This window comes from Coregonus clupeaformis, chromosome 15 (genome assembly GCF_020615455.1).
Source record: "Coregonus clupeaformis isolate EN_2021a chromosome 15, ASM2061545v1, whole genome shotgun sequence".
Lineage (NCBI taxonomy): Eukaryota > Metazoa > Chordata > Actinopteri > Salmoniformes > Salmonidae > Coregonus > Coregonus clupeaformis.
In genome coordinates, this window is record NC_059206.1 from 29,672,623 (window position 1) to 29,696,019 (window position 23,397).

Below are 23,397 nucleotides of genomic sequence, written 5' to 3' on the forward strand. Positions count from 1 at the left end.
CCAAAGAAGACTCGGGCTGTAATCGCTGCCAAAGGAGCTTCAACAAAGTACTGAGTAAAGGGTCTGAATACATATATAAATGTGATATTTCAGTTTTAAATGTTCTAATAAATGTGCAAAAAAATCTAAATCTGTTTTTGCTTTGTCATTATTGGGTATTGTGTGTAGATTGAGGGAATATACTATGTAATCCATTTTAGAATAAGGCTGTAACGTAACAAAATGTGGAAAAAGTCAAGGGGTCTGAAGACTTTCCGAATACACTGTATGTGCCGGTAGCTCCAGTTTGTGTTAAGCCCACAGAGTAGTGCGCTGTATAATGTTACAGCCATTGGCCCGGTTTGCTTCTGTGTCTAGAGTTTCGGAAAACACTTCAACAGTGTCATTTTACAACTGGCTACTTCTCAAACTCCTGGGTGCTTGGGTCAACTAATGCCCCGCTATCCTCTCTCCCATTCTTTGTATTTGTAGGCAGCCACTTCCTGTATTTGTTCCATACAGCAAATATAGGCACAATGGAGAGAAAGTAGGTTAGAGCAACACAGAAAATCTGAGGGGGAGATCAATTTCACTTTACTCTTTTGGTGTTGGTTAAACATGAGAGATGGTATTTGAATAATGCTTTATTGATGCATTTGTCCAGCATTCACAAATAGTAATTCGATAAGTCTTGTTGGGCCGGGTGTTGATGATTTATGACATGTCCAATATGACTAACCTACCATGTGTATGATTGTCTGTCTCCAGTCGTCGGTTGTGTTGACAGCGTCTCTGTGGGGGCCAGAACACAGCTGAGAATGAACACCCAACAAAGCAAAGTTCATCAACTCAGCAGGACAATCAGATGGCTGTTTGACCATAACAATGACACATGTTCATTGGAGTTTGACTTTAAAAAAACAAGGTTTGTTAACAATGTGCTTGGATATGTATTAGTATTTATTATGGATCCCCATTAGCTTATGGGGATCCATAATAAATACTAATAAACTCAGCAAAAAAAGAAACGTCCTCTCACTGTCAACTGCGTTTATTTTCAGCAAACTTAACATGTAAATATTTGTATGAACATAACAAGATTCAACAACTGAGACATAAACTGATCAAGTTCCACAGACTAACAGAAATTGAATAATGTGTCCCTGAACAGGGGGGGTCAAAATCAAAAGTAACAGTCAGTATCTGGTGTGGCCACCAGCTGCATTAAGTACTGCAGTGAATCTCGTCCTCATGGACTGCACCAGATTTGCCAGTTCTTGCTGAGAGATGTTACCCCACTCTTCCACCAAGGCACCTGCAAGTTCCCGGACATTTTATGGGGGGAATGGCCCTAGCCCGCACCCTCCGATCCAACAGGTCCCAGACGTGCTCAATGGGATTGAGATCTGGGCTCTTCGCTGGCCATTGCAGAACACTGACATTCCTGTCTTGCAGGAAATCATGCACAGAACGAGCAGTATGGCTGGTGGCATTGTCATGCTGGAGGGTCATGTCAGGATGAGCCTGCAGGAAGGGTACCACATGAGGGAGGAGGATGTCTTCCTTGTAACGCACAGCCTTGAGATTGCCTGCAATGACAACAAGCTCAGTCTTATGATGCTGTGACACACCGCCAGTCCTGTCTGGTCCAGCGACGGTGGCTTTGTGCCCATAGGTAACGTTTTTGCCGGTGATGTCGGGTGAGGACCTGCCTTACAGCAGGCCTACAAGCCCTCAGTCCAGCCTCTCTCAGCCTATTGCGGACAGTCTGACCACTGATGGAAGGATTGTGCGTTCCTGGTGTAACTCGGGCAGTTGTTGTTGCCATCCTGTACCTGTCCTGCAGGTGTGATGTTCGGATGTACCGATCCTGTGCAGGTGTTGTTACACGTGGTCTGCCACTGCGAGGACGATCAGCTGTCCGTCCTGTCTCCCTGTAGCGCTGTCTTAGGCGTCTCACAGTACGGACATTGCAATTCATTGCCCTGGCCACATCTGCAGTCCTCATGCTTCCTTGCAGTATGCCTAAGGCACATTCACGCATATGAGCAGGGACCCTGGGCATCTTTCTTTTGGTGTTTTTCCAGAGTCAGTAGAAAGGCCTCTTTAGTGTCCTAAGTTTTCATAACAAATTGCCTAACGTCTGTAAGCTGTTAGTGTCTTAACGACCGTTCCACAGGTGCATGTTCATTCATTGTTTATGGTTCATTGAACAAGCATGGGAAACAGTGTTTAAACCCTTTACAATGAAGATCTGTGAAGTTATTTAGATTTTTACGAATTATCTTTGAAAGACAGGGTCCTGAAAAAGGGGACGTTTCTTTTTTTGCTGAGTTTACATATCCAAGCACATTGTTAACAAACCTTGTTTTTAAAAAGTCAAACTCCAATGAACATGAGTCATTGTTATTGTCAAACAGCCATCTGATTGTCCTGCTGATTTGATGAACTTTGCTTTTGTTGGGTGTTCATTCTCGGCTGTGTTCTGGCCCCCGCAGAGATGCTGTCAACACAACTGACGACTGGAGACAGACCATCATACACATGGTAGGTTAGTCATATTGGACATATAATAAATCACCAACACCCGTAGTCTGATGGGTGACTATTAGACTAACACACAATTATATATTATCACTTGTGAATGATGCCCAGCATAAGGCAAGAAACAATGCTTTTTTTGGTGACTTTTTTATGTATCCTAGCCCATAGGCCTTTTATGTTTTGATAATGTTTATCACAACTAAAGTGGCCAAATAATTCTTAAAATTAAGCACATTAATCACCTTTACAAGGGGTGTAGAGCCTAACTGGCATGCATAAGCAGCTCGTGAGTTTCAAGTTTGGGAAATATCATTTTCCCAATAAAAATGCACCTTTATAATAAAAGCATTACATGCATAATCGCATTTGCGGTCACGTTTGATAATGGTGTCTTCCCGCTAATGGAGCATTCGCGCTTATAGCCTACTGCCATGTGTGAATTGCTGCGCTTATAATTTGAAGAAATAGCCTAATAGTTTATCAACATTTAAAGCTAAACGTTCTGATCTTTTGCTTCAGCCACATTGCGTAAAGGTTTTTTGATGCCAGTGGTTGTATTAATTTGGGATCTATCGCATCCCACAACTGTCCCAGACTATGTTTGGAATATTTATTAATTGCACAAAATAGAATAGGTCGACTTTTGTACTATGGGGAATAGTAGATTGACATAGGCTAGTGCTTTTGCTGTTCGTTAGGCCTACTCATCTTGTTGGCTGACGAAAAGAAAATGTGGACAGTTCTTCCAATGTCTTCAATTATGCACCTCGGAATTGGATAAGGATGCGCGCAGTTGCGTCCCAGATGTGTCTTCACTTGTAGCCTGTAAGAAAGACCTGATCACGTGATGGAGAGCCATGTGAGTGAGAGGTGCTTCGGAGCGCACAGCACTCTGGGAGAAGGGCACAATGGAACACTCCGGGCCAAGGGCACAATGGCCATTGGCCGCAAAAGGCATGGATTTTTTTTAGGGTGCATTACGGCCACACGAAGGGGATGCCACCGTGAAATTTGAGGTATTATCAAGTGCTTGTCAAATTGTGAATGCGAGACTGATAGTGTGTACAGCCTGCGCAATAAACAAAGCAGAGCTCATGCCTTTCAAGCTACTTTTTTCAAATCATCATTAGAGTCAATGTAATAAAAATCCAAACATATAGCCCAACATTTGTAGAATAACTAAAGTTACATTAATAACTCTAAATTAAGCATATAGGATTACCTATTTCTTTGTTAACCGCTAAATACAGAATAGCCGCATGTGTCCACTCCCTTAAATCATTTGGAGAAAATATCCTTTCTATTATTCAGCTTTGTTCAATTGTATTTTTCATACTATACAGTAATGCCACGGAATTCTAAGCAAATCTTGTCTGCTAAATGAACTAGTGTAGCCCACAACATTTTGGCATAGCCAGATCATGCTCTTTAGACCTAGTCTAAAATAAATAATGGATTTATTGTGAAGGTGTAGGCTATATTACATGGATTTGTTAGACTTTTTAAAATGTGATGTTCCAAAGGTCTGCATCAGTGGCTTGTAGGCTGTGTGTGGAAGCCAGGAGATGCTAAATGTGTTTGTTAATTGGCGTAAATTACAGTGAGAACGACAGTTATTTGCTTGACAATCACCGGCTGACAAAGTTTTGTAGCTACGCTACAATGTGAATGAGTGGTGCTCAGAGCGGCCTGCCTGCCCTAGTTCTGCTGTACTAGAGGTACAGTGAGGGGAAAAAATTATTTGAACACCTGCTGATTTTGTACGTTTGCCCACTGACAAAGACATGATCAGTCTATAATTTTAATGGTAGGTTTATTTGAACAGTGAGAGACAGAATAACAACAAAAAAAGGAAGGAGGTTCTCACCCAAGATTTGACGGTACATGGCCCCGTCCATTGTCCCTTTGATGCGGTGAAGTTGTCCTGTCCCCTTAGCAGAAAAACACCCCCAAAGCATAATGTTTCCACCTCCATGTTTGACGGTGGGGATGGTGTTCTTGGGGTCATAGGCAGCATTCCTCCTCCTCCAAACACGGCGAGTTGAGTTGATGCCAAAGAGCTCGATTTTGGTCTCATCTAACCACAGCACTTTCACCCAGTTCTCCTCTGAATCATTCAGATGTTCATTGGCAAACTTCAGACAGCCCTGTATATGTGCTTTCTTGAGCAGGGAAACCTTGCGGGCGCTGCAGGATTTCAGTCCTTCACAGCGTAGTGTGTTACAAATTGTTTTCTTGGTGACTATGGTCCCAGCTGCCTTGAGATCATTGACAAGATCCTCCCATGTAGTTCTGGGCTGATTCCTCACCGTTCTCATGATCATTGCAACTCCAAGAGGTGAGATCTTGCATGGAGCCCCAGGCCGAGGGAGATTGACAGATCTTTTGTGTTTCTTCCATTTGCGAATATCGCACCAACTGTTGTCACCTTCTCATAAAGCTGCTTGGCGATGGTCTTGTAGCCCATTCCAGCCTTCTGTAGGTCTACAATCTTGTCCCTGACATCCTTGGAGAGCTCTTTGGCCTTGGCCATGGTGGGGAGTTTGGAATCTGATTGATTGATTGCTTCTGTGGACAGGTGTCTTTTATACAGGTAACAAGCTGAGATTAGGAGCACTCCCTTTAAGAGTGTGCTCCTAATCGCAGCTCGTTACCTGTATAAAAGACACCGGGGAGCCAGAAATTCTTTCTGATTGAGAGGGGGTCAAATACTTATTTCCCCCATTAAAATGCAAATCAATTTATAACATTTTTGACATGTTTTTCTTTTTTTTTTGTTATTCTGTCTCACTGTTCAAATAAACCTACCATTAAAATTATAGACTGATCATGTCTTTGTCAGTGGGCAAACGTACAAAATCAGCAGGGGATCAAATACTTTTTTCCCTCACTGTACATACCTTCTCACATCCCAGTTACTGCCTGCTTTTTTCCTAGAACCTGGCTCCCGGTAATAAACAATTGATAGATTTTCTGAAGAGTGGCAACATTAGTGCATTATCTGTCTGTCTGGTTCACTCTGCACTCTGTGATACGCTGTCTGGAAGGAGTCCTGGAAACAGTTGACTGCACTGTTGGCCGGCACTTTCTCTCTTTAAGAAATCTATCTCTATCTCTCTTCTATCTATTTATATCTATATATATATCTATCTATCTATCTATCTATCTATCTATCTATCTATCTATCTATCTATCTATCTATCTATATATATATATATATATATATATATATATATATATATACAGGTAAAAGTCAGTAAATTAGAATATTTTGAAAAACTTGATTTATTTCAGTAATTGCATTCAAAAGGTGTAACTTGTACATTATATTTATTCATTGCACACAGACTGATGCATTCAAATGTTTATTTCATTTAATTTTGATGATTTGAAGTGGCAACAAATGAAAATCCAAAATTCCGTGTGTCACAAAATTAGAATATTGTGTAAGGGTTACATTTTGAAGACACCTGGTGCCACAAACTAATCAGCTGATTAACTCAAAACACCTGCAAAGGGCTTTAAATGGTCTCTCAGTCCAGTTCTGAAGCCTACACAAACATGGGGAAGACTTCAGATTTGACAGCTGTCCAAAAAGGCGACCATCGACACATTGCACAAGGAGGGAAAGACACAAAAGGTTATTGCAGAAGAGGCTGGCTGTTCTCAGAGCTCTGTGTCCAAACACATTAATAGAGAGGCAAAGGGAAGGAAAAACTGTGGTCAGAAAAAGTGTACAAGCGATAGGGATCACCGCGCCCTAGTCAAGATTGTGAAAAAAAACCCATTCAAAAATGTGGGGGAGATTCACAAGGAGTGGACAGCTGCTGGAGTCAGGGCTTCAAGATCCACCACCAAGAGACGCTTGAAAGACATGGGTTTCAACTGCCGCATACCTCGTGTCAAGCCACTGTTGACCAAGAAACAGCGCAGCGTCTCACCTGGGCTAAGGAAAAAAGAGCTGGACTGCTGCTGAGTGGTCTAAAGTCATGTTTTCTGACGAAAGCAAATTTTGCATTTCCTTTGGAAATCGAGGTCCCAGAGTCTGGAGGAAGACAGGAGAGGCACAGGATCCACGTTGCCTGAAGTCTAGTGTAAAGTTTCCACCATCAGTGATGGTTTGGGGTGCCATGTCATCTGCTGGTGTCGGTCCACTCTGTTTCCTGAGATCCAGGGTCAACGCAGCCGTCTACCAGCAAGTTTTAGAGCACTTCATGCTTCCTGCTGCTGACCTGCTCTATGGAGATGGAGATTTCAGGTTCCAACAGGACTTGGCGCCTGCACACAGCGCAAAATCTACCCGTGCCTGGTTTACGGACCATGGTATTTCTGTTCTAAATTGGCCAGCCAACTCCCTGACCTTAGCCCCATAGAAAATCTGTGGGGTATTGTGAAAAGGAAGATGCAGAATGCCAGACCCAACAACGCAGAAGAGTTGAAGGCCACTATCAGAGCAACCTGGGCTCTCATAACACCTGAGCAGTGCCAGAAACTCATCGACTCCATGCCACGCCGCATTAATGCAGTAATTGAGGCAAAAGGAGCTCCAACCAAGTATTGAGTATTGTACATGCTCATATTTTTCATTTTCATACTTTTCAGTTGGCCAACATTTCTAAAAAATCCCTTTTTTGTATTAGCCTTAAGTAATATTCTAATTTTGTGACACACGGAATTTTGGATTTTCATTTGTTGCCACTTCAAATCATCAAAATTAAATGAAATAAACATTTGAATGCATCAGTCTGTGTGCAATGAATAAATATAATGTACAAGTTACACCTTTTGAATGCAATTACTGAAATAAATCAAGTTTTTCAAAATATTCTAATTTACTGACTTTTACCTGTATGTATATATATATATATATATATATATATATATATATATATATATATAGAATGTGCTTCCAGAGAAACGTTTGAGAATACAGACATCTTGACAGCACTGCCTGTAGCCTATATACACAACACTGTATTTCACAGCTATTTTAAATACACAATTCCCTATATGCTTTGATGTGACGGAAAGTCTCTCCTTGGCTGTTTTCTAATTGATCCTCCAGTATATCATCATCATGACAGACTATCAATAATGTAGTTATTGATGCGGTATATGTTACATACAGTACACCATGATTATTTAACAATACGTATTGTATAACAGTAAAAGGCGGATGATGCACGTCAGGGTGTGTTTTATCGGTGAATAAGCACTTGCCCCAGGGGTGGACTAAAGCACTGCAGGGGTGGAGGGGGACCGGAGGAGGCGGTAGTGTGGGGGGATCTTCCCACTTTATTATTGACCTTCTGAGGTATGCTCTTGCCCTCCCCGAAAATGACTGCTCATGTCTTCTCATCCATTGCTTTATTCTGGATATTGGAAAGCAACAGTTTGGAATGACGCATGTAGGGTCCACATTTTCTAGTATGACATCATTGTTTTGAATGGAGGAGATATGGAAATGAATGCAGCCCTGCAGTGACATTGTGTGCTGTGAGGGGACATTCTGTGGTGTCAGGACCAGTCATGATGACGTGATGGAAAGGATAGACCGCATAGAGGATGAGAAGAAGAAGGATAGACAGAATATAGGATGAATACATTCTGAGCTATGATGTTGCTGCAGTGAATCACCAGTCAGTGGAAGAAAGGGGTAGAGGAGACGCCGATGAGTGAAATCGTGTGTGTATTTGCAATATGAAGGGGGGAGGTGTGTCTGTGAGGGGAGGGGAAAGGGAGGGGTATTGTCCTGCCTCTGTGCCCTCCCACCCTCCCTGCTACCTCAGGCTGACGATCTCCTCTGACAGCCTCACGGTGGAACGTGGTGGAAGGACCCGAAACAAGCTGCAGTGTTGTTGCCGTTTACCTCTTCTTTCCTGTCCTCTCCCTCTTATTTTCTGTCAGAGGAGAGGGTTAGGCTAGCCCCATTCCTCTATGGTGGTGGCTGGCTCTGGCTCTTTGTCAGTTCAGTGCAGGGTAGAGGATAAGGGGGGTGGCTACGTGGCTGAGTGGTGTGTATATATCATGTGCACAATAAAGCAGGCGAGCACAGTTCAGCCATGAAAGCCCAGCGGGAGAGGCTGAGGATTCCCGGACTGACATTGGAGTGAGTATTTTCCCTCTCTTTTTCTCTTGTGGTGGTGACAGCACCACTGCTCCACACTGCAGCAGACCGCTTCATTGGTCTCTGCTGCTGCTGCTGCACCTTTTGTTGTTGTTATTTCTCTGTAGCTACAACAAGCGTTGTGGAGCGTTTATCATTATGCAGCATTGCCACATACAGCAGCAGCACTGTTGCAGCGTACACAGCAGGATGTGGAATGTCAAATCCTCTGCATTGATTTATAGCGACAGGGACTGTGTGTGTGTCTGTCAAGCAGAGGACTGCCACACAACCTCTGTTTGGTTGTGACGACACACTGACACACACACAAACACACATAGACGTACACTCTCACACATACTGAAACGCACCACTAAATCATTGTGACAGTGTGACTATTAAATGGCAGGCATTTGTGAGGCATGATCAATATGTTGATTGGCAGTAGAGCGGTCTTATACCCAAGGCCTTGTTGGCTAACGGATCCTGCCTGCTACCAGTCACAGTAATCTGCACGGCCAGAGACTCAAACAACACAGGCTCTGTTATGGCCCTTTCATTTTCCTATTGCACATCATACAGATTAGTTCTTAGTGTAATGACCCGTGAAGGCAGTCGATTGGGTTCTCTCGGGTCACCAAGGCACATGTTTGTTTGCGTCCTCCGAGGCTTAAGCTAGCGCAATTGCAGGTATTGCTCTGTAGGCACATACGTTGCCTACTCATTTAATTTAGATCCAGTTCAGTGTCATTACTGACAGGAAAGTCTATGGTTTGATTTTGAATTCATCAGCTCTATGGAACAATACCAGTGTTTAATCACAGACTACTGATACTGTTGCGATACTGTACTATTATTCGCTAATCATTTTAGATTCTGTCTACTAAGTGCCATGATAGCAGGCAAAAGTCTGACTTTTTTATTTATTTGGATTACTCAAAGTAAACATGCAATGGTTTGGAGGGCTAAAAGATATCTATCACATGTAAAGTGAAGACCTTTTTAAGAAGTGAGATTTCTTTCCATCAGTGAAGTTACTGTAAAGGGGTAGAAGGCCAAGGTTACATGATTGTCTTCTCATAGCCTTTAGTAATCCTTCAGATTTCAAGTAGGAGTTGGTTTCATTGTTTGCCTGTTTCAGGTTTCACTCCACCTCTGTGTGTGGATAGTTTAGACCGTTTTTATTATAATCGCTTAAACCAATCAAGCCTCAAGGACCAAACAAAGTCTCTAATCCTCAAAGAAGCTAAACCTGTGTTGTGTGAATAGACAAGTACCTTAGTAACCTATTTCCAAAACACCATTTTGTTTCATTTCAAAGGGGACCATTTGTTATGCTGTGATGCTGTGGTTAATGTATGTCAGCTAGCTAGCAGAACAGGGTATGTGTCTGCATACATCAGCCAAAATCACTTCACAGGGCTTCTAAGTGAGAGTAATCATTGTCCTGTGCAAATTTAGTGTGATAAAGAAATCACTATTTACAAAACTTACATTTAACTTCCAGCCTCACTCCCCGAAGCTTGAGCCCGACACCCACAAGTCCTTGCAGCCCGCTCAGCCCGCTGCACGCGTTTCATTTTTGGAGGTAAGCGTCACAAGCTCTACTTCTTCGACCATCAAGGCCATTTTGTTTTTGGTGGTTGAGGAACAAATAATGCTGGATTGTGAAAGGTTGAGTCGAAATTGCATGCAATTATCTGTTTGTTCTGACAGAAGTGTGTTTTTGGATTTCTCTCTGAAATATTCTGCCTTTGGAGCAGCATTGATGGAAGAGGAGGACACAGTGCTTACAGTGCCTTTGGAAAGTATTCAGACCCCTTGACTTATTCTAAAATGGAATAAATAAATAAATAATCCTCAGCAATCTACACACTACCCCATAATGACGACAGCGCGTGATGTTTGCACATTTATTACAAATAAAAAAAACAGATACCTTATTTACATAAGTATTTAGACCCTTTGCGATGAGACTCGAAATTGAGCTCAGGTGCATCCGGTTTCCATTGATCATCCTTGAGATGTTTCTACAACTTGATTGGAGTCCACCTGTGGTAAATTCAATAATTGGACATGATTTGGAAAGGCACACCTGTCTATATAAGGTCCCACAGTTGACAGTGCATGTCAGAGCTAAATCCAAGCCATGAGGTTGAAGGACTTGTCCGTAGATCTCCGAGACAGGATTGTGTCGATGCACAGATTTTGTTTAGATATGTAGCTAGCTAGCTAAACAATTAACCATAATCCCAACTCTAATGCCGCGTTCAACACAACTGGGAACTCGGAAAAAAACAAGCTTTGAACAGTCATTCAACTCGGGAAATCTGGCATCTTTCTAGAGCTTCGACTTTCCGACCTGAAGATCCCTGACGTCATGATTTTTCCTCGTATTTTTCAGAGTTACCAGTTGTTTTGAACGAGTGTGTGGGGTGTGTACTATTTCGGAAATGCACTTCATGTTCGAGCCATGGACCATCCATACTTCAGTAAATCAAATACAATCACCGACTGTTTGCTCATTGCTCTTGCTCTAAGATGGCAACTCGGCGCAGATGTGCATGTGCCAATTGAATCTCAACAGGGAAACAGTCTGTGGTTGTATTTGATTTAATGTTTATTGAAAAAGTGGATTTCAGCAAACAAAGAAAGGCATGCAACTAAAAGGACAAACATAGATACAAGGAAAGCGTTTTACAATTAAACTTTTTTGGACATAGGAATATGGAGTGGAATTTAGTCAACTATTGATTAGGCTACTGTGTGCCTCCGCTGGCAAAATGTATGCCATAACTAATTGCGTTACCGCTAAGACCAGCTTTTGGAAAATAGCAGAGCGCTGGCTTTTACAAGTCGATATTGCAGAAGAGCGTGAGTTTGATACTAGCGCTGTCGTAACGCCAGCCGAAAATAGAGCCTCATGTATTTAACGTAAGCTATCACTAGTTGGCTGTACCTGAGCCAAAACGTCGGTAATTCTCGGCCTATAGCTTGGCGTCAATCTTCATTTTAAATGGTAAACCAACATGTTTTCGTGATACATATAGAATCACAATACATGTCGTACCGGCACCCAAGTATAGTGATATAATGATATTGTAAGGTCCCTGGCAAATCCCAGCCTTAGTCAATAGTTACCATCTAAGTATATTCTGCTATCTGGTTAGTGAGCATGTGGTTCTTGCTACTGTGGCTGATGCATTTAAGACTTCAAAGGGAGTCTGTATCAACTGGAGAAGTGACGGAGGAGGAGGGGGACATGGCTGTCTCCCTGAGTGTTCCCATTTTCTCTCTCTCTTCTCTCTTCTCTCTCCCCAAGTTCTTATTTTCTCTCCTCTCCGCGTTTTGCACTAATGATGTCGGAGATAGCAGGTCACTCTGTCCTCTTCACTGTCTCTTGATGTGTCGCCTGGCGAGCTGCCCTGAATCAGCATTTTGGTCCTGGAGTAGGTTCCTCTGGTTTTGCATATTCAACTGGGTCATTGAGCCCGATTCCTCCTTTTGTTGTATTAAACATTCTGGTTCACCATGTTTTGCTAGGTAGTTAACGTTAGCTAGCGCTAGTTCTCCTCCTATAGCTTGGCCTCAATCTTCTTTTTAAATGGTAAGCCAGCATGTTTTCAGCACTTTTATTTCCATGACTGAGCAAAACTTGTTTTTATTATGTCTCTCTCTTGTCCCTCTGCAGCATATCTAGTGAGCAATATGTTTGGAACATTGAATTGCAATAACAATGTAGTATCGAATCATAATACGTATAGAATCGTGATAAATATAGACTCAAAATACATATCGTATCAGCACCTAAGTATCGTGATAATATCGTATTGTGATGTCCCTGGCAATTCCCAGCACTAGTCAATAGCAGAATATACTTAGATAGTTCCTATCTGGTCAGTGAACCTGTGCTTCTTGCTACTGTGACTGATTCATGTCAAGACTTCAAAGGGACTCTGTATCATCTGGAGAAGTGACAGAGGAAGAGGGGGACATGGCTGTCTCCCTGAGTGTTCCCCTTCAATTTTCGCTCTTCTCTCTTTCCCCAAGTCCTTATTTTCTCTCCTCTCTGCGCACTAATGTTGTCAGAGATAGCAGGTCACACGGTCCTCTTCACTATATCTTGATGTCACCTGCCGAGCTGCACTGAATCAGCCTTTTGTTCCTGGAGTAGGTTCCTCTGGTCATTGAGCCCGATCCCTCCTTTTGTTGTAGTAACCATTCTGGTTAATTAATATTTGACATAATCCCTCGTCTTCTCCCCTCCTACACCAAGTTATTTGTTTGTGATGGGAAGGACAAAGGGGAAAGGAGTTCATCCTTTCTGAGAAACATGCTGTTTTACTTGTGTGATTGATATGCTACAGGGGCCTCATTTATAAACGTTACGTACGTACAAAATATACCCCAAAACATGCCTGCTCCAGTTTTCCCGCAAAAGTAGGCATTTATAAAAATTGAACTTAGCGTGAGAATGCAATATTCAGACCATGCGTATGCACATTTTCTAGTGGTTGAAGTATTGTATTGCAACCAGGCAAGTTGGTATTTTGTGCAAATGGGGGATATGATGACACGCAAATGGGGGATATGATGATTTTTTATTCATAAAAAAAAGAACATAGCCTAATAACAAGATTCAGCCATTTGACGTTAGTAAGAAGAGCGAAAATCTGTGTATTGTTTTTTTGAATCCAACAAATGTAGACATGAGAATCCATTTCCTATTTTATTTTCATAACCATTGCAGAATAAATTCCGGTACCCTTCCCCAGATCTGTGCCTCGACACAATCCTGTCTCAGAGCTCTACGGACAATTCCTTCGACCTCATGGCTTGGTATTTTCTCTGAGATGCATTGTCAACTGTGGGACCTTTATATTGACAGGTGTGTGCCTTTCTAAATCATGCCCAATCAATTGAATTTACCACAGGTGGACTCCAAGTTGTAGAAACATCTCAAGGATGATCAATGGAAAAAGGATGCACCAGAGCTCAATTTTGAGTCTCATAGCAAAGGGTCTAAATACTTATTTAAATATGGTATGTTTTTTATTTTTAATAAATGTTCAAACATTATGCGCTTTGTCATTATGGGCTTTGTCATAAGTTATTTCTGTTATTTTTAATAAATTAGCAAACATTTAAAACAGTTTTCGCTTTGTCATTGTGGGGTATTATGTGTAGATTGAGGACATTTAAAAAAATATATATAAAATCAATTTTAGAATAAGGCTGTAACGTAACAAAATGTGGAAAAGTCAAGGGGTCTGATTACTTTCCGAATGCACTGTATGCAACTAAAATATACACAAAAATATAGGTGCAGTGAAATTTGTTGTTTTACAGGGTCAGACAGAGTAGTACGGCACCCTTGGAACTAATTAAGGTTAAGTGCCTTGCTCAAGGGCACATTAGCAGATTTTTCACCTTGTCGGCTCGGATATTCGAATCAGCAAACTTTCGGTTACTGGCCCAAGGATGCCTGCCATCACTACTGTAAGTACTGTTATAAAATGTGTAGCCTAGGCAATGTTTCAGAATTTGCAGGCAGTCCAGCGTATTACATTTTGGGGAAAAGTCAATGCAGACATTGTTGAATTTAAACGTTCTGCTGACGAGTCCACAACGATTTGCCATTGTTTTTTTATTTTGTTAAACTTTTCCAAAAACAGCATAAGTTACTGCAAAATAATAAAATATTCTGCCAACACCAAAAACATTTGATCAAATTTGCCATTGCGCTTTCTTTTAGAAACTGCCGTTGCCTAATTCCAATAGTTCCAAATTATACAGTAAATTAAGGGCGTTATTGTCACCACAAAAGGTGAATAGAGCGTGTTTTTCAGGCGGAGTTATAATCCTCGTTCTTGTGCGCACAGTTTTACTACGGGTCTGATTTATAAAGGGAAACATGCGTATATATGGTGTACGCCAAGTTTAGGAATCTCAATTTTTAGCAATGATGCATGTAGATATTTAGTGTGAAATTTTCGCGACTTTTATAAATGAGGCCCTAGATTGTAATTAGTCAAGTTCAAGAGTATCCATGCTAAAATGAGGAAAGGATTCTTATTTAGGATAAATAGATCGATCGATCGATAGATTTATTCAACTGTGATGACAAAGTACGTGTCCATCAGTTTCATGTGACTGTTGTAATGTAAATGCTTTGTTATGTTTGGAGTGGACTAATGCCATTAGTTATACCATTATATAGTGTTGGTCATGAATATTCTTTATAGAATATGCTATACTTCCTAAAAAGCCATTGGCAGTGCATGTGTGTACGCCAGACATGCTTTCAATTGGGAATATACAGATGGTATGAAAGACAAAGTCCTTGACAGCCAAGTGTTCATCAATGAGTAGCACAACACCCCCTCACATCCGATGACCACCTCTTGTGCTGCTAGCTACTCTTAAATGTCTATTGAGAGGAACTTACATTTACATTTTAGTCATTTAGCAGACACTCTTATCCAGAGCGACTTACAGGAGCAATTAGGGTTAAGTGCCTTGCTTAAGGGCACATCGACAGATTTTTTTTGTCACCTAGTCGGCTCAGGGATTAGAACCAGCGACCTTTCGGTTACTGGCACAACGCTCTTACGTTCAAGTGAATCACTTTCACAAAGATTTCAGCATTTGCGCCATACAGTATTAATATTGTAATGTTCCTAATTGAAACTAGAAAACCTCTTAATTGAGAATAAATAGGAAAGTGCTGATCACCAAAATCATTACATCATTGATGCTACTATTTTATTCTATCTGCGTTTTGCTTTTCCTATCTACAATTTTGGCATGTTTGTTTATTTGAAATTTGACTCCGTAGTTGACCTTTACTTGAATGTGTATTTTAAGTTTGCCCTGTGTTGTCTCCTGGTTACTGTTGTTAGTGTCACACTGAGTAACCAACGGGAAGGTCTACACTGACTAGTATGGTGAACACCTCAGACATGAGCATGTCTGTCAGAGCTAGTTTAGCGCTAGCTGCTACTGCTAGCTAGTGTTTTCCAGTTTAAATAATAAATAAATATGCCATTTAGCAGACGCTTTTATCCAAAGCGACTTACAGTCATGCGTGCAAGTTTACTCTGACAGCAGGAAACTGCCACTTTGTACATTTATTTTAGAGTATTGTCTTGTTTAGATTTTTTCTACTGGAGACAACACATTTATTTTATTTTATTTGGTTGTCAGGTCATGTCTACCTGGTAAGTAGACATGACAGGTCGCTTAACCCAGAAATAAAATCTTGCGTATTTGGTCAGATGCTTGATCTGTCCTCGAGAGATTACCCGTTAAGTAACAAAAGACAAATCACAGTCGCTACATTAGCTTGCAAATGCTAACCAGTCAGTAAGCAAAGGATATAATGACTCACTAGGCTAACCAGCAAGGGCAGGCTGGGTATCCATCAGCTAATCCATTTTAAGTACAAAGCCTTTGAAGTCAAGTGTCTGGTGTCAGTCATCCCCCTATGTGTAATATTAGTCATCAGGACAATGTTTCACAGTGATTCCAGAGAACATAGTGAACTTTAATCAGGATTAATGAATTAGGAGAGATTAGTCTATTTGGCTAATTGCTGTGCTGCACAGAATGTATAATCTTTCCCCAAAATATTTGCAGCTCACCTCTGTAAGTCAAGGGCAAGAGAATTAGCACATCAGGCCATGAGTAACTTCAAAAAGAATGGCACCGATTGGCCTATAGGTGGCGCTGTTATAAGCTGTCTCACTTAAAGAGACGTGAAACTTTGTATGTAGTTGTCTTTCCTAATGCTGAACACATTTGCCTCAAGGACCCATAAGGTCCGTCAGGATAGATTATCCTCCATCTTGGAAATGTGGAAATTCAGTATTTAGGCCCATGGTACATCTCTTAACTTAGTTTGAGAGAAGCTAAGGGATTGGTTAAGAGATGGCTGAGTTAATGATAAATCAGGAAATGCAATTTTATTTGTCCACTTAAATCCTTTGTAAATCCTCTCCACAAAGGCCTGTCAAGTTTAAGCGTTTTTAGGGTCATCAAAGGCATTACCATGTTACGTTTGGCATTAATATTTAAAAATTCACCTTTTTGACTAATGCTAATGCTTAAAATAAATATTTAAAAAGTCTGATTTTTAAATATTTAAAAAAAGATTTAAAAAAAAAAGTCTGATTTACTCCAAATTTGGTCTTTGGACTTCACAATCACAATAGTCCAGAAGAGTTTGAGAAAAGAACGTTGATGCGTTCAAAGATTGCCACACTATACTAGTAGTAACACATTCGCTAATATGCTAAAATATGCTTAAAATGATTATTCTCATGACCCAAAGGACCAAATGACACCAAAGTTGGAATATAGGCACATGGTACATTTCTTAACTTAGTTTGAGAAAAGCTAAGGGATTGATCAAAGATGGCTGAGTTATTGACAAATAAAAAATCTGATTTTATGTGTACATTTAAACCACTGTAAATCCACTCCACAGGGGCCTATTAACTTGAAACTTAACATCGCTCTCGTAGACATCCCTAAGATGAACCACACTGAATGATGAACCACACTGAATTTGGTATTAGTTCAAAAGACAACAAGCTATTAACAACCCATTCTTTGCATATGTAACGCTAATGTTGAAAATCATCTGCAACCATCTTCTCATGACCATACGTCAGATTCATTTCAGATTTTGTATTTAGACTCATTACATCAGTCTTTAATAAACATGCTCATGCTTTCACTGATTGAACATAAAGGAAGATAGATCCTACATGATAGTGCTTTATTTGTTATCCAACTGATCTTGTCCTTTCTGTTATCCTGTGAACCCCGTTCATTGCTGCTCGTAACTATATTCAAGTGTATAATTTAACATGGATTGCAGGTTTTATTGAGTCGAATATTGACGTTTTGTAATATACATTGTAGTTTGAGGTCAACACTATGCAGAATTCCCATATATTTAGAATTGTGTTTATACAATTATAATATTAATATGGTGTATATTAGATTGTATAACCAGCAGTTACAAATGCTACCAGCAGACACCAGTCAGCATATCTGTCGAAATCCATGACAGGCCGCAGAAATATAAATGTTTTAACCAATAAAAATCAATAAACCACCAGTTTTAAAGTTCACCTCTATTTATTGACAAATCCTTTGAATGCGCTTCCAATAAAGTTTAACTTCAAATCTATCTTCGGACTAGTCTGCACATCTCCATCTAATAACTGAACCATTGTACCGGTAACAGTGGTTGTGCCTTTGAAATCACCCTCTCTTATCTGGAGCCCAGAAGCAGAGCAACGCCATAATTAGAGTAGGGCTGGACCTGTCACATCCCTCTACTGGGACACAGAGCACTGTGGGGCTGGCTTAGAGGCCTGCATTGCTACCTGACATCAGTATCATTGCTTCACAGTTTAGGAACGTGTTCTATCACAGGTCCTGACGAGGAACCCTAGGTTTTTACAGAACACGTTATCATCAAGGGACGCTGAGTTTTTACAGACAATGTGACCTTGTTTTTACAGACCATGTGACATTTTCTTGGCCAGGTCATATGATCAGGAAAACCTGATTGTATGATAGAAAGATAGCAAGTCTCCGTGCAGTGGAGACACAATACTATCTACAGCTAGATATGGCCAGTAGTTCTTCCTGGTCAGGTATGAAAATGTATGCACTCACTAACTGTAAGTCGCTCTGGATAAGAGCGTCTGCTAAATGACTAAAATGTAAATGTAAAATATATGGTTGGACTTTGGCCACTTTTTTGCAGTACTGCATCAGTAAGTAATCAATGCCTGTGTTCCGTGATTGGATCCCATTCTTTGTCCCTGACTGGGTGTCAATGAGTGTCAGTGTTTCCCCTCAGGGAGAGGTGTGTATCTCACCAGGCTCCTCAGGTGGAGGACACACAGTGTAACAGGAACCTGACTGAGATCACTGTTGACTCCACGCCATGCCATGCTATCTGCTGTGGATCGTGTGGCTGCATGCCTCTTACCCAACTGCATGCCCAGCCTCCCTTTTAACACACACATGCAGGATGATCTCAGCCAAATTCAATAGCCAACTGTCAAGACTGTATGTGTACTTAAGACCGGCCAGCCCACGGGACATTTTGGAGGGGAGACAGATTGTGAAAGCTGTGAATGCACTGCAATGTTTGCTGATGATGCAGCGCCGCACTGACTCACAACCCCTCCCCCTGCCTGGGACGCAGAGTGGTAGATGCCGCCTGTTACATGATATGGAGCATGTTGAGCTGGGAGAGAGAGGGAGCAGGTTGAGTGAGTGTATGGGATACAGATGGACACAGACAAGAAAAGCAAATGTCTGCTGTTATAAGGTGTCCCTGACGTAGCGGCTTATAACTACCTGATGTCAAACAAAGTGTTGTCAATCCCTGGAGTACTTTTAATTTTTTGGTTTTGGGGCAGCAGTTAAAGGACGCTGCAGTGTCTGCTCTGCCAGTGTGTGTGTGTGTATGCCGCAGCTGGCTGCAGATGTGCCCGTGCAGCAGAGTAAGTTTGGAGCCTTGGAGGAAGAGGGGGGCTGTTCGAGTAGGGGCGCTTGTCGCCGGGACTATTGTAGGGGACGGGTCGCTCCCCACCCCCATGTCACTGACACCCGGTGCGTCTCTTCACCGGGTCTTCTGAGTCCCCACATCCCGCTTCCCGAAGGAGGCTGGCATGACTTTGGCACAATGTCGGACTCCAGTCTGTGGACGGTGCTCTCCAACTTCACCATGCCACACTTTCTCAGCGGGGCCAGGCTCAGAAGATCAAAAAGGTAACCTTGATGACAAACAGTGTGTTTTGTTCAGTGAGTGTAGGTTTGGTTCTTCTTTCAAAACACCTGCAGCCAGAGTGTTTTGAAGAATTCAGAGTTTGGTAGAAGAGCAAGCCTATTCCTTCTTCTACCTTTTGAATTGGACAGACCAGTGAGTGACTAGTAGTGAATGTGTTGTTGCCTTGTTGGGGTCATCTAAGATGTTTTAGGATGATATTAACCCAGCACAGTAAATTGGGTGTTGCTGCTTCCCTATTGTGTGTGATTGAGCCTTGTGGCGCTGTAACGCCGGGTGAATGTTTGATTGCGATCAAGGCAGTATCTTGTGGGCCATGCACTCTATAAAGGATGTTTACCAACACAGTATGATTACCACTTTTCCTTAAATTGGTATAAGGGAGTGTCGACTTTTAGGAATATATTATCTGAGATTATCACAGATTCCTATGAATCTGTGTCTCATATCTGATACGTCATATCTGGTACGTCATATCTGGTACCTCATTAGAACATAAGCCACAATATAATTGGGTTTTCAGACACATCCCATGAATACTGTAGGTCTGTCTTAAAGATTGTCATTTAAGTTTCATACAATTACCTTTCATGGTACTGTGACAGTATATCACTGTAGCACTGCATCGTCCAGAGGATTGTAAATTACGTAGCGCTCTTCCTCACATCCTCTTTGTGTAAACTGGTGCATTTGGTCCAGTCCCTCTGAAACTCATATTATTTATAATCCACAGCATGACCTATTTTATATTAAAGAACAGCTTAATATGAAATGGATGTCCTCGCTTCTCTGTATTTTCAGGACATGCTGTACTGTGCTACGTAATCTACTCCTTTCATCTGAAAATCACCATTTTCTGTATAAAAACATTGATTTATGGGAGTAACTGAAACAAATTAAGATCGAGGCTGTAGTTGATTGTAGCCTAAATGGGCAGGGTCAAAGCTCACTGAACTAGATGGATTGCTGGTTAGTGCATTGAGTGAATAGGCATGTATCAGTGATAACTGATTTGATTATGTGGAGATCAGAGCTGTCTCGGTGGAGAACAGATGAGAGGGAGGGATGTTGTCCCATGTGAGCAGTGGTGGAAAAAGTACCCAATTTTCATACTTGAGTAAAAGTAAAGATACCGTAATAGATAATGACTCAAGTAAAAGTGAAAGTCACCCAGTAAAATACTACTTGAGGAAAAGTCTAAAAGTATTTGGTTTTAAATATACTTACAGTAAGTATCAAAAGTCAAAGTATAAATACTTTTTTATTCCTTATGTAAAGCAAACCAGACGGCGTAATATTCTTGTTTATTTAATTTACTGATAGCCAGGGTCATGCTCCAACACTCAGACATAATTTACAAACTAAGCATGTGTTTAGTGAGTCCGCCAGATCAGAGGCAGTAGGGATGACCAGGGATGTTGTCTTGATAAGTGTGTGAATTAGACAATTTTACTGTCCTGCTAAGCATTCAAAATGTAACAAGTTGTCAAAAATATAAATAGTAAAGTACAGATACCCCAAAAAACTACTTAAGTAGTACTTTCAAGTATTTTTACTTAAGAACTTTACACCACTGCATGTGAGGAGAGCACAAAACAGAGCTCTGGTCATGTCCTGAACTGGGGTTTATTCACAATTTTGTAATGCAGATAGAAATGTACCATATAGAAATAACATTGTTCTCTAACTCCACATGTTATATTTCTATCTGTGATGCCACTTGAACCATTCAGCCATCTGAAGAAGTGTCCAATTTTTGCCATGCTGGGTATTTGTGTTGTGACATTATCCATTCTTTCTAATACAAAAATATGATTACCATTTTTTAAGTAGAATCTTTCAGGCGAAAAGGACATGCAATATGGGAATATATTTGTTACGTATTACATTTTAACAATTTCAACAGAATCATTTCTGTGAAAGCGGTAATCCCTAATGACCATAGTGCATTAGCGACAGATACTTTAGCTGGGGAGGGAGAGCACATAATCTCTACCTTCCCCTCTTTCTCTCTCTCTCTCTCTCTCTCTCTCTCTCCCTTTCTCTGTTTCTTTCTTGCTCTTTCTGTGTGTGCCTGTCTGTCTGTTGGATATTGGGCTGACGTCAGCTCACTTGACAGCTCTTGACAAGGAAGAAAAACAAGAGGAATCATGACTTCTTGTTGTTGACATGGGTCAAGATAAGAGACTTTTGATTTGCTCGGATTGGAAAGCAGTGTTGTAAATTAAGGAGAGTTATTTTAATGCCTTGCTGAACTAGAAGCTAGTAAACAAGCCATAAGCTAAGACACTTTTTACTTGATTCACAACATGAAAAGTCTTGTACTGTAATGTTTCATTTGCCAGGAAAATAATGTAAAAGAATGCACGATCAGCAGAGATTTTATATTTCCACACAATTTGTCTCTCAGCAGGGTTTCCTTTGTTGCCTCTCTCAAACAAGACCAAATATGTTGTAGGAGCACCTAAACCTGGCTTTAATTCATTTTAATTCAAAATAAACCATTACCTTTTTTACACAACAGACGGTGGTTTGTTTGCTAAAAACGCTCTATTCCATTGCCAGAGAGACTGATGGCTGGCTAGCCAGCTAAGTGCCGATTTCACATGGTGCACAATAATGGCTGTGAATGAGGCTATGAGAGGTTTTGCTTATCACAGAGACTGGCAAACCTTACTAGGCACAGCACACAGGCAGGCAGCACTGGCCTACTTACTCTGTATCATCTTTGCCCTGGGCTCCTTTATCCCCAGTTTAAAGCATCATTAGACAATCACGTTTCCCTTTCTTTTTCCTCCCCCCTCCTCTAACATTTACATTTTAGTCATTTAGCAGACGCTCTTATCCAGAGCGACTTACAGTTAGTGAATGCATACATGTTTATTTTTTTTTATACTGGCCCCCCGTGGGAAACGAACCCACATCCCTGCCGGCCAAACCCTCCCCTACCTTGAACGATACTGGACCAATTGTGCGCCGCCCCATGGGTCTCCCGGTCGCGGCCGGCTGTGACAGAGCCTGGACTCGAACCAGGATCTCTAGTGGCACAGCTAGCACTGCGATGCAGTGCCTTAGACCACTGCGCCACTCGGGAGATGTCATTATGAGTTGTATACTGTACCACAGGATAAATAACACTGATGAAGGCTGTCATGCTAAAAAGGGTTGTTTTTTCAACATTAGAGAAGGGTTTTTCTGTCAACGTCCATTTGTGCTCTGAGAGTGACATCTCTCATACAGCCTAACCTGTACTGTGGTGGCAGTTTACACAGAACAATAAACTAACTAGCTAGCTAATGTTGTAAGTATAAGGCAATGGGGAAGTGATTTCTCTCCCTGCCTCTCCAGTTAAACTGACAGTTGTGATGGCTTTTTGGGGGTAAAATGTCTCTGAGAATGGGGCCATAGTGAGGGAGTAGATTTAGCAGAAGTGTAATGACAATACTTTAGGTTTGTATTACTATTCTTGTGTGGACCGACCCTTGACATTAGACCTGTGTGTTTGTGTGTGCCTGTCTGTCTAGAGAGGGGCCGTTGAGTGAGGAAGTGAGTGCGACTCAGTGTGTCCACTGGGCAGAAGTGTGGCACTCTCCTGGTCTAATCCTGCACTGACGTGGCAGAAATAGCCTGGGTTAAACCTGATCCTCTTTGACTGACCACCTGTGAAGCGGATGTTATTCACCTGGCTATCATGATGAATGTTTCGGCTCCCCTGATTGACGTTTCACAATGTCCCGGTCTACCAACTTGAACATCTGTTATCTAAAGCAGTTTATAGTCATTTGGCAGGCAGGGAGGTGCTCCCAGAGCAAACATGATTTACCTCCTGACTGACCAGGAGTTTCCATTGCTGGAGAGAATACCTTTGAGTTTGAGATAGGGGTAACACCAACTACACATACAGTGCATTCGGAAAGTATTCAGACCTCAGAAAATATTCAGACCCCTTCAC

At 41.4% G+C, this 23,397-nt stretch overlaps 1 protein-coding gene across 4 annotated transcripts in view; it reads left to right on the top strand.

The window, feature by feature from the left end:
• The window catches only part of LOC121582618 (microtubule-associated serine/threonine-protein kinase 3-like), a 167,542-nt gene that overhangs the window by 88,080 nt on the left and 56,065 nt on the right, over positions 1-23,397 (top strand). Inside the window, exons 1-2 of one of the 4 annotated variants that reach the window (XM_045225099.1) lie at positions 8,337-8,632; positions 10,137-10,217. The exons of 2 other annotated variants lie outside the window; for them this stretch is intronic. In XM_045225099.1, the coding sequence (XP_045081034.1) occupies positions 8,586-8,632; positions 10,137-10,217 (128 nt within the window). In that variant the 5' untranslated portion in view covers positions 8,337-8,585. Of the gene's footprint in view, positions 1-8,336; positions 8,633-10,136; positions 10,218-18,923; positions 19,430-23,397 lie in introns of those variants that run through there. One more of the 4 variants, XM_045225098.1, reaches the window with a different exon arrangement.